General features: G+C 35.1%; 1 protein-coding gene across 8 annotated transcripts in view; it reads right to left on the bottom strand.

Moving 5' to 3' along the window:
* LOC149778507 (uncharacterized) overlaps nucleotides 1-12268 on the bottom strand; it is a 177271-nt gene that overhangs the window by 100484 nt on the left and 64519 nt on the right. For 6 of the 8 annotated variants that reach the window (XM_089939383.1, XM_089939389.1, XM_089939390.1 and 3 more), the window contains 2 exons: nucleotides 4803-4924; nucleotides 4200-4241 (listed from right to left, as the gene is read on the bottom strand). In XM_089939383.1, coding sequence (XP_089795509.1) covers nucleotides 4200-4241; nucleotides 4803-4924 — 164 coding nt within the window. The remainder of the gene's footprint in view (nucleotides 1-4199; nucleotides 4242-4802; nucleotides 4925-12268) is intronic. The other 2 variants (XM_089939387.1, XM_089939388.1) reach the window with 1 other exon arrangement.

Here is a 12268-nt window from a genome sequence, read left to right as displayed (position 1 = left end):
AGCTTTCACCATACATTTTGGGGTCATGAATACACATCAAATTCATCATCATCTGGCACAATACCATCACAGATGCCATAAGATTGGCAACAATGGCACTTGAATGACTGGGTATAGAACAACTTAATACTGTCAGATGGGTCGAGTGAACAGAGCCACATGGCACAGCACAGATGCAGCAGAGCTCTTTGCCAAACAATATATCTCTTCTGTTTTGAATTTGATGCCACATGCCATACATTTTAAGCAAAAACATTTTATGCAATGCAGGAGTCACTGTATTTAAAGCTTTGTCAATAGCTGATTGTTTAATGATTAGGATTCTACTATGAACCAGAATCATTCTATTTTTACTCAGCAAGATCTGTATATTGTCAGTTTTTAACTTGGATTGATGAATATTATGATTATGCCATCAAGTGGATTCTAACTTTTAAACTCTTAAGAGATTAATAATTTCCAGCTGTATCCTAATTCTTTTGGGCTTGGACACAATATGGCCAGTTTTGGATAGCCTTGAGCCAGCAAGACACTTATTTGGGATAATGTTGAGTTTGTCCTGAGAAATAGTCCATAACTGATGCAGATTGGCTTTGATGATACTATGGTTCAGGGTCATTGAAAAGAATGAGAATGTTGTGTCTAATGGCACTCTTTTCTGTGAAATGACCCGGTTTTAAGTTGCACTGCAGGGTCACTGGTGTTTCTGTTAGGGAATCAATGTTCAAGGTGTGACAGTGGAAGAAAGATGGTTTTTCATCTACAGTAATTTGTTGGACAGTCAATACAAATTTGCATTTTACCAGGGTTTTTTTTTCTGTAATGTTAGGCATTAGCTATCTGTGTTTTAATCTCGTTGGAACCATATAAGTCTCACTTGTGAAGATACAGGGACCTGTGACAATGTCATTTAATCAACTCGAAGAATGCTTATTGGAAAGTGTTACTGCGCAGCTTTGAGCCAGACTACTATGTTACAAAAAGATTATCTCATGAGACTGCTTTGTTGGTTTGGGTATTTTTTTTTACATAAAAAATCTTGCAGGACAAAGGAAGCTGGAAGCATGGGTAATGTAATGATTTTGTCAAAATAAATACTGCTTTAAGCAGTGCTCAAAAAATCTGATAGCCTTACCCCTGGGGCCCCTCTAATTTTAGATCAGGCCCGTCCTGTATTCTAAAAGAGGTGGCCATTGGATTTGTGAAGAAAAAAATTCTAATTTGCCTGAGGAAACTTTGATCATGCTGATGAAATGTGCAAATATATTTTCAAGACGTTGATATACCTGCCATAACACAGGGCAATCTAACTCAGATCACCACTGTCCTACGTGAAATTGAGATCTAATTTTAAGCAAACTAAAGCATGTTGTGTCATGCTTAAAATATGATTCTGTACTCCAAAAAAAAACCAATACAGTTGGGTTTTGAGAAAACACAGTTTTCAGTAATCTTTAAAAATAGAAAAGATTTTTTTAAATACAACTTTCAGTATATGCCTGTGACTTGTAGAATTTATAAATGGTAAACAATCATGATTGGAGCTGATGTAAAACTATCCCTCTGGGCAGTTTAAATAGTGGCAAGTAAAGGCAAGGAGGTCAAGTTAAAACCATCATTTCACATATCACTGGCTCACAATAGCTAGTGAGATGTGTCTGAAGGCTGCAGTGGGTGAGCCCATTGTGCTAATTTGCATAGTTAGGATCAGGAAGAGGAACAACCCATTATAGGTCAATCAAAGAGATGCCAGATTCATGTAAAAGAACACAAGTTATTACATACCATTGCCTTGAATGAGAATGTTTAAGCCAGATATATTATATTTTTGACAAGTTTGTGAACTGCAGCATTTTTTACAGTCAGATTTTACTGCATATAAAGAATGCAATGCATGATCATTTCAGTTGTCAGAATAGTGTTCAAGTATAACTCATTTTTGAAGCTGTTTAGGGAATAATTAGCTATATCAGCAAAGACCAACAAAAATAAATTTCAAAACTCCTGGTTGATGGAGCATAGCTGCAAAAACAAAAAAATATGGGGGGAGGCTATTAATTCTTTACACATACTGCAACAACACATTGAAATATGTTAACTCAGTTCTGACCAGGAATCCCTCGGAGAAGTTTGAACACCAAGACCATCCAGTCCCTAGTAAGTGTAGTGATGAACACTAATGACACCTGCGTTACCTTCAAACCCTTTTGAACCCTACTGAACTTATATTTGAATTGTTGCTATTGCAATGTTGTGTGACAATATTAAAATAGGGGACATTTGGGCATGTGGAAATTGGAGTCTGGGCTTGTGGAATTTTAGTCAGGGCCTGTGAGTTTATTTAAGTCATCAACCTTGGGCTGGTGTCTAAATAAAACTTTCTTTGAGCACTGCTTTAAGTTTCACAAGTGAGTATAGTCCATCTTTAACTGGGAGCCACAGGTCGCCAAGTGGTCTAAGGCACCAGAATGTACATTTTACTTACACACTCTTCCTCTGCAAAATATTCTGGCTGCCATGTATACCCTATCATATCCTGAAAAATGGCATTAAACTCCACTAAACTAAAACCAAACTGTCTTTAACTGCTTACCAAGCTGTTCTTTACTATTGGCCAATCAAATTACAGTGATTCTCTCCAATCAATAATTACCATGCAAACCAATAACAAATACAAATTATGCACAACCATTTGCAGTAATTTACAGATCTCCATCAGATTTAAAAAATGTATTCATCCTAAATTTATGCATTCCTCATAGATTTTTTTCCCCAACCAAAGATCATAAACATTTGCTTTTCATTTACCAAGATACTGTGTCATAAAAACAAGGATCCCTTTCATCATCTTGATCAATCATGCTTGTCATATTTTTCAAACACACTTGACCAATGATATATAAATTATCAAAGAAAAATACAACAACTACATTTTATGCAGTAATATCTCTCCATATTCAGAAATTAATTTATGCAAGTACAGAGATCCCTCACTATACAACAGATGGGCCCTGAAAGTTGTCTGCATTGTAAGTGAGGTCACGTACTCCCAATATCAAAACAGGATGCATCACAAAAATAGAATCCTGGACCATACTAGAGTTATAGAAGGGCACAGCACTATATTTCGGTGCTTTGTAGTCATAGTCCACTGTACAAAGGCCAGGGAAAAAGGGGACACTTTTGGGAGTACCTGATTATAATTAAGGGATAATTGTGGGGCAAAACATGATAAAACTTTCATATTGGAGGGATACCTGGTTATAATAAAGGGACTTTTGGGTGGAATCATTATAAAACTGCATTGAGGATAACTTAATTCTGGATAGAAACCTGGTTATAACAAAAGGAGTCTTGTGAGAAAATCATTATAATTCAACTTTGAGAAACCTTCAGGTCTAAACAGAGGTATAGGAAATCAGGGTCATTTTTTATGAGGGATACCTGGCTATAATGATGGGTCTCTTGTGGGACACAAACCCTCAGGTCTACACAGTGAATAAGGGACATTATAAAGAAAACTTAGTTATTCCGAGCTCTGGGGAATGTGGAACATTATGAGGGATGCCTGATTATAATGAAAGATCTGCAGAGAGGTCCAGGGAATGAAGAACAATATGACAGATACCTGATAATAATGAAATGTCTGCAGAGAGGTCCAGGAAATGAGGGACATTATGAGGGCTATCCTGATTATAATGGAAGGTCTGCAGAAAGGTCCAGGGAATGAGGGATATTGTGAGGGACACCTGATTACAATGGAAGGTCTGCAGAGAGGTCCAGGGAATGAGGGACATTATGAGGGATACCTGATTATAATGAAATGTCTGTAGAGAGGTCAAGGGAATGAGGAACATTATGAGGGCTACCTGATTATAATGAAAGGTCTGCAGAGAGGTCCAGGAAATGAGGTACATTATGAGAGATACATGGTTATAATGATAGCTCAGCAAAGGGGTCTAGGGAATGAGGGACATCATTAGTCTCTTGTGGGAGATGAACATTCAGTTCTACACAGAGGTTCATGGAATAAAGGACATTATGACAGATTCCTGTTTATAATTAAAGATCCTTTGTGGAGGAAAAATCTGCCAGGTTCACGCAGAGGTCTAGGAAAGTAGGAACATTATGTGGGATAACTGGTTATAATGAAGGGTATCTTGGAAAATATTAGTAACAGTTATTCTATTTTGACAAACCTTTATTTATGGCTGGTGAAACTCCAGATTTCCTTCTATTATCTGTAATCAATATGAAGCTAGTTTTGTTGAAAAATTAAACAGATATGTATTCATGAAATGAGAACCTAATTAGGTCATCTACATATGTATGAAAGCAATGTGCAAGACCAAAAATGTGTACAAATTGAAAAACGGTCGTTATAAACCAAATATCTAATCAGGTCATCCACATTGGAAGACATGTGCATACCAAACTGAACTGGTCTACACTGAGTAGATTTGTGCAATCTTGCTAACACACTTCTCATGATGGACATACAAGATCAAATCAAGATATCCCTGCTGCAAACACCAAAGGCATAACATGCAATACAAATGTTTTAGTTTATAAAATAACCAAACTGCAACTGACCCTAGTTATGTTAGCACTGAGCCATTTTACTCCAGTCCTCAAGAAACTATCTGCCTACCATGCAATAACGAGGATCAATAAGCCATCAATATATGGAGATTGTAATAGTATTTTCAAATAAATATTAGCTTTGGTTTTCATCAGTAGACTTTTATCATCTAAAACTACATTTTGAACCCAAGATCACGATGTATCTACTGTGAACCCACCTGCAACCTCCTCCTGTGTGCTGACCCCACTATTGGTGGAAGTATTAGACTTAATGCTGCTGGTCTCAGAACCTTTCCTGGAGTGACCCGGAGTCCAGGATTTTTCATCTGCTTCCAGCAACCTGATAATAGATGGAAGAATAAGATCACAGATATGTTCAGTATTGTGAGGAGATACTGTGGCTTTGCCAGTCTAGAAGGGGAAATCATGCCATGTAACAAATAATGGGTCAATGTGCCAATCTAAAATAGGAAATCATGCCATGTAACAACTAATGGGTTAATGTGCAAATCTAAAATAGGAAATCATGCCATGCAACAACTAATGGGTTAATGTGCCAATCTAAAATAGGAAATCATGCCATATAACAACTAATGGGTTAATGTGCCAATCTAAAATAGGAAATCATGCCATGTAACAACTAATGGGTTAATGTGCCAATCTAAAATAGGAAATCATGCCATGCAAAAACTAATGAGTTAATGTGCCAATCTAAAATAGGAAATCATGCCATGTAACAACTAATGGGTTAATGTGTCAGTCTAGAATGGAAATAATGCCATGTAACAACTAATGGGTTAATGACCAATCTAGAATGGAACTCATATCATGTAACAACTAATGAGCGAATGTGCCAATCTAGAATGGAAATCATGCCATGTAACAACTAATGAGTTAATGACCAAGCTAGAATGGAACTCATGTCATGTAACAACTAATGAGTTAATGTGCCAATCTAGAATGGAAATCATATCATGTAACAACTAATGAGTGAATGTGCCAATCTAGAATGGAAATCATGTCAGGTAACAACTAATGGGTTACTGACCAATCATTATGGAACTCATATCATGTAACAACTAATGGGTCAATGTGTCAATACAGAATCGAACTCATATCATGTAGCAACTAATGGGTTAATGTGCCAATATAGAATGGAACTCATGAAATAATTAATGATTCAGTTCCAAGGAGGATCATCAGAGGTTGAAATTACAGTGCATTCATAACATATTATGGATTCCACTCAATCTAGTGGATGCAGATACAGGGGCAAGAGATCAAGTGTCCACTAGATATTGTGGATGTTCACTATGTCTGGTGGATTTCCAGTGAGCCTAGTGGATATCCACTCACTCTAGTAGAACTTCATCATGACTTTTACTGCAGTCATAGTGGGTTTTATGGCACCCTTTGCTGATTTTATTGCATTCACCATGCAATTTGACAAACAGAAATTATATCCTACTCTGCATCAGGCAGTACCTTTAATGTTCTTTCTCAGTTATATTTCAGTGAAGTGTTTGTTGTACTAGTTATTAATTTTTCATAGTTTTCCTTTAATTTCCATACTATTGACAAGACCCACTTTTGAAAAATTATTGAAAGCAGGAATTAAAATAAAACTCAAAAAGAGATTACACACTAATGCCATACTATTTATACTCTACATGTATGATCAAGTATACAGAATGTTATGACATGGATCTAATCATTATTGCCTAAGTCTACTCAGCAAGAATAACATGACATTGTATATTAAAATAAAAAAAGAAACATGAGCTATGTTAGAAAATGTTCTTCTGTAGCTTTCTTCTTCAGCTTTATAAAAAAACCATTGTTTATCTGAGACAATGACAATTTTGTTAGTGCACAGATTTTGTACTCAGTACTGATTGTTGTGCTCTATCAATGGCCATTCATGTCATGAATAAAGTGATTTCAATTAAATTTACCTTTTCATGCAGCTATCACCTGGGAATGGCCAAGGAATGACATTCTAACTTTAAAATCAGTCACTTTGCCTGGTAATTTAGCTTCCTACCTTGAGCCAACAACAGTCAGGACAGTTCCCTGAAAGCTACTGTTCAATGTTGCACTTTGATATTTCAAAATGACATTAATTGTTAAATGCAAACGTTGTTGCTACAAAACCACACACTTTAAAATGAATAAGATATTAATTTGCTAAAATAAACTTTGGACTTGGACTGAGAAATGTACTGCAATTAAGTTTTCTTATTACTGCATAATATGGGTTTCTTGATGTATATAAAAGAATCCACAGTATTTGTTTATTTTAGTCATTGGTGACCCACCATTTAAATTTTTTGAAAATAAAGTCATCATGGTTCTAACTTATGTGTAAAATCTGTTCTTTCCTTTTCTTCTAAAATGCAGAATAAGTGTATTTTTTCAAGCTCTATCCACCCACCCACCCCTCTCTCCCTCTCCATCCATCCATAGCATGATAAGTACAATGAATAGAAGTCTAAAGTCACCTACACTGTACATTGGAACAGTTTCTGGCAGTTACTGGTCTAAGTTGCATTCCAATGTTTAAAAAAAAAAAAAAATTAACTCTTGATTAAAAATGTTTCTTGTCACAAACCAAACATTATAAAACTAATAAGATATTAGTTTGCAAAATATGAATTTTTGACTTGTAATATGGTCTGAGAAATGCAATTAGGTTAAGCTGTAATATTTTTGCATCAAACTGGTTTCCAGTGGTAAATAAAGCTAGTTATATAATATATTCTTTTCAACATTATTACGCTGATGCAGCACAAAAGAATGGAAATCCATCACAAGCAGCACACAGTTTTGATATGTTTGATGTACAGGCTTTCTTTTTGATAAAACGCATTAGAGAAAAATCAAGATCATTGTAAACCATATCTATTTTTGGTAACTCTGAAAATGACATTGATTATTACAGAATATGCCGTTTTGAAATGTGCTCCAATTATCTTCATATCCAATGACAAAATTCAGAAATAAAATTTGATACCATTCATTATTCATTATAAGTACACTGCAATTAATAAACTGCTGCTTAGCAACTCATTATTTATTTTTTAAAAATTATGCAATTAATTGGATGAATAATGTGCTATTATTGTGGTTTTCTTATTTTATTATTATTTCTAGTTTGTTGTTATTTTCCAACTTAGTCATAATTAACATAAGCAAACTACAAGCTTCAGAAAAAGTAAAGAGATTGAAAGTCGAATGAGCCAGCATTGCTGATTTAAATCAAAATAAACACAATGACAATGTATGTGACAACCCTAAAATTAATATGAAGAGTCACAATAAAACAGGAAATAACTGAGATTTATAACATTTGAAGCCAAAATGTCTTCTACTTCTGCTTCGAAGCTGATAAAGAAGTTATGACTCTGGAATGACTGTTAAAGCCATTAAAATTGGTAGTTAATGCAATTAAAGATAAAGTTCACAGCCTTGGTAATCTAATGTCTAAAAAAATTTGGGCTATGCATAAATATTGTGTTACTGATGGATACATGTATGAAAATAAAACCTACAAATACGAATAAAAAGAAATCCCCATTGTATGAACCTAAAACTAAACCAACTGAGAAAAACTAGCAGCTGTTTATTGTACTGTAAATATGCTTGCATCTATAACAGATGCTCATTTCACAAGTCTGCATAACTGTAGTCATTTTCATTCAACTAAAAAATATGATGACATGCACTGACATATTTCCACACAGGCCAACTAGACCCAGGAGGGCAAGAGTAAGCAAAATTCCATCTGCTCTTTTTTTCACCAAAAAACTAGTCAAGTGAAGAAAAATATGCAGTGAACACTGCCATCTAGAATACGCAGTGATAACAAGATATTCAAGACGGCCATTGTAGCAATCATATTAAAAGTTGAATTGGTACCATTTTCATTTACAATCAATTATATATCACAAGAAGTCTTTCTGTGAAAACAACATGTTATGAGCATTCATTCTGAAGAAATAGTGTGAACAAGATCTTCAAGATCGCCACCATTGCAGGCATACCGAATGTCTGAATGGCACCATAAAGACCAACCAGACATCATAAGAAGTTGTTTATTAAAAAAAACCTTGTTGATACAGAAGCAGTGATAACAATATTTTCAAGATGGCTGCTGTTGTGACCATAGCAGACATCAAGTTAATATCAATTTCATTTTGGACCAACTATATGAAGTCCTCTGGATAAAACTCCATGAAAACATTGCTTTTCATTAAGAAGGATTAGCAATAACAAAATTTCAATATGACCAATGTGGCAGACATATCTGGACATCCGATAAGCACCATTTTCATTAAGAACCAACAAGCCATCATAAGTGTTCTGGTAAAAAAAAATGGCAATAATAAATTTCATTCAGAAGAAGTAGTAATAACAAGATTTTCAAGCTGGCCAATGTGGTAGCCATATTAATTTTCTTGTTGGTGAAACATAGTCAAAGATATTCAGCATGTTGTTGTTGTTGCTGTGGGTTTAATGCCATCTTTCAGCACAGGATAGACTGTACATGGTGGCAAGTATAACTGGTGAAGAAATAGCCTGGGAAAACTTTGATAAGATCGCTGATCCATGGGAAACTAATGGCAAGCTTTCTCACATAACCACTCTGTCCATGCCCAAGACTCAAACCAATATTCTGTGTTCTGAATGAACTGCCGAAAATATAAAAGTTACTCAAGCATGGATATTGGGCCACCATGACCTAATTTTGGTTGAAAACCTGAAATCAAGTTGACCCCAATTTTGGCACCTAGATAAAAGGCTATAAATATATTTTATCCTGATTGGTTACGCTAAATAAAGGGCATGTTTCCCACACTAAATTTCCAAGCTGTAAATATTCCCCCATTGAAAAATCTAATTAGTTTAAGCTGTGCTGTAAGAGCAAAGGTACAGGGGACTCTAAGAGTTAATTTTGGAAGAAATTCTCTGGTAAAACATTTGTCCAAGGGATCGGATGTCTGGAAGGTCGACAGACACAATTTTGGTGGTATAAATGAACGCTTGAAATCACAAAAAGGTATTTGCATCAAATTCATGAAATTCGTTGATACCAATATAATGATTTGCTTGAATTATTTGATATGTGCATGAATTTAGTTGTTTATATTTGTAGATCAATTACCTTGATATGAATATAACTGTGCTGAGTTTATATATATATATGAATTCATACAATAATCTTCTTTATATAAGGCTGTCAAATTGTTTGAATTATTCGTCTTGTTTTTATAGGAATTAGGTTCAAAGAATTTCATGTATGCTAAAGACTTGAATGTGTGTATTCACTGAACATAAGGTACTTAAGCCAGGTAATGAATTTCATTCATTTTTGTAACTGAGACGAGAGCAGAACTTCTAAGTCTTGTGTGTTAATGCGAAGTGATGAATTAGCCATTAGGAAGTACATTAATCTGATGAAACTATGTTTGTTCTGGTCTGCCATGCTTGGCCCAATTAAATAGCCTTTGGTATCTGTTTCAATACCAATAGTAAGATCTAATAACAAGAGGGGAGTAATGTTCTATTCCCAGTAGAATAACCGACAGGAAATTTAGGTTGTTCTCTGTTTATTTTAAAAGGGGAAAGTAGCTCTTCAGACATATTCCCAGAAGTATCCTCAGATGTACCTACGCAGTGACGCATCCAAGTATCTGTGTATCTACATGCTTATGTATCCACCTACCCACACAAAGTCTGAGGGCCAAAAAGAGGCGGGACAGTAGAGAAGTTGGGAGAGAAAAAAAAAGGAAAAAAGCAAAAGGACAGAGAACAGCTACAGTGGAATAGGAGTGAACCAGATATAAGCAGGTTATGCAACTGTACAAGGCAACGACTTTGATTGTTCACTCAATCGCCTATTTTTATGTTTATATTTGTGTTTTGAATTCAGTGAAAGATTTATTCCAAAAGAAGTGTATCTTCCTGATGTATTGTATTATCACCATTGTTTATGTAATTGATTAAATTTTGATTTTCTATGTGCGGGGGCTAGAGTCATTCTATTCTATATATCTGCTCAGATCTCTATTTATTCTACTTATAAGTTTACTCGATCCAGGCAATAACACCAAGGGCGATCATCTCCTAGATAAGGAGAACCAAATAAAGTGGACACCTTGAAAGAAGGTACAGTCTCCCAATCAACCCACACCCTTTACAAAAAGAGATGGGGCATTTACATTTTATTAAAAAAAAAATCATGATTTTAGATGAAATGGGTCCAAGAATTTGTGGGTATACAAATAGTTGAAATGAAAATTAACTCAGATATAAAATAGTGGTAACAATGATCTAGTTTTGTTGAGTTGCTCTCATTAGGATGCATTTACATACAGTACTTATTTTCATAAGCATTGGTGGAACACAATCCAAGATAATGAGTGTGTAAAGGTCAGATGAAAATACAAGTCACTTGAATGTGAAAATATGTCCAAGTGACCTAGTTTTTACATGGCTACATTACACTCCCTGCATTTATAAGCTGGTTTTCATGAATGTGGGGCCTTGGATGGCCAAGTGGTCAAATGCACATGCCTTTACAAATCACTCATATCTCCCCTCTGTCTGCATGGGTGCAAGTCTCATTTTAATAAATGTGGGTATGTCAGAAAGCTTGCCAATTAACTACCCATGGGCTGGTTGTTCTTCCCAGGTTTTTCCTCCACTAAATAAACTAGCCACCATATACAGCCTATCCTGTGCTGAAAAATGGTGATAAACCACAAATCCAAACAAAACCATTTTCATGAGTGTAGGTGAAATATTGTCCAAGATACTGTGGGCTTCATGGTGGAACAAACTCGCAAACATAAAAAACAAACAATCTACAAACTTACACATTAACATACAAATAGTTGATCTAAATATTACATGTATATCCACTCACAACTATGCTGGCATTGGGATAATAAAGGCAGCCAATGTCCCAGGGGAAGAATTGGTTAATTCCATGTAAACATGAGTGTGTAAACCCATTTATTACTAACTGGTATGAGTGTGTAAACCCATTTATTACTAACTGGTATGAGTGTGTAAACCCATTTATTACTAACTGGTATGAGTGTGTAAACCTATTTATTACTAACAAAGTTAATCATTAATGGATGTTACAAATTTAAGCTCAGTAGTTGGAATTCCATTAAACTGTTAAACTGTTATTACTTCTGACACTGTATTAAAGCAATAATCAAATAAACAATGGCCAGATTAATTAGATTAGAATGTTTTCGGTACTTCCAATAATTGTTTGGGGCCGTCAAAGTGTTTTGTTTATTTTTGCAGACTGAATGCTTCATAAATAGTAAATGCAAATCTTGAGTAACCTCAGTCAAACTGGACACTATAGGCCCTATCTGCAATGTCATGGTGGAGCAACACAAAAGAAAAATTTCTTTAACAAAGAGATGTTTGAAAGAAAGCGCACTTCCTTCCTTCCACTATCATTTAGTCACTATGTTATTGGTATCTACCAGTGAGTCAACCTTTCAAAACCCAAATCAAATTGATTAAGAGTGATATAGGCAATAAAGACTGACTAGTCTAGCATGTGTCATTTACATCAAATCACCAGTACAGCTGACATCTGATGTACAAAGGAACCATGTTAACCTGAGTATCAGTGGTCTAATGACATATGTGGGGG

Source organism: Sinohyriopsis cumingii, chromosome 17, assembly GCF_028554795.1.
Source record: "Sinohyriopsis cumingii isolate HCF-2022 chromosome 17, ASM2855479v2, whole genome shotgun sequence".
Taxonomy (NCBI): Eukaryota; Metazoa; Mollusca; class Bivalvia; order Unionida; family Unionidae; genus Sinohyriopsis; species Sinohyriopsis cumingii.
The sequence above is the reverse complement of the archived record's forward strand: the minus strand, read 5'-3'. Positions and strand labels throughout refer to the sequence as shown.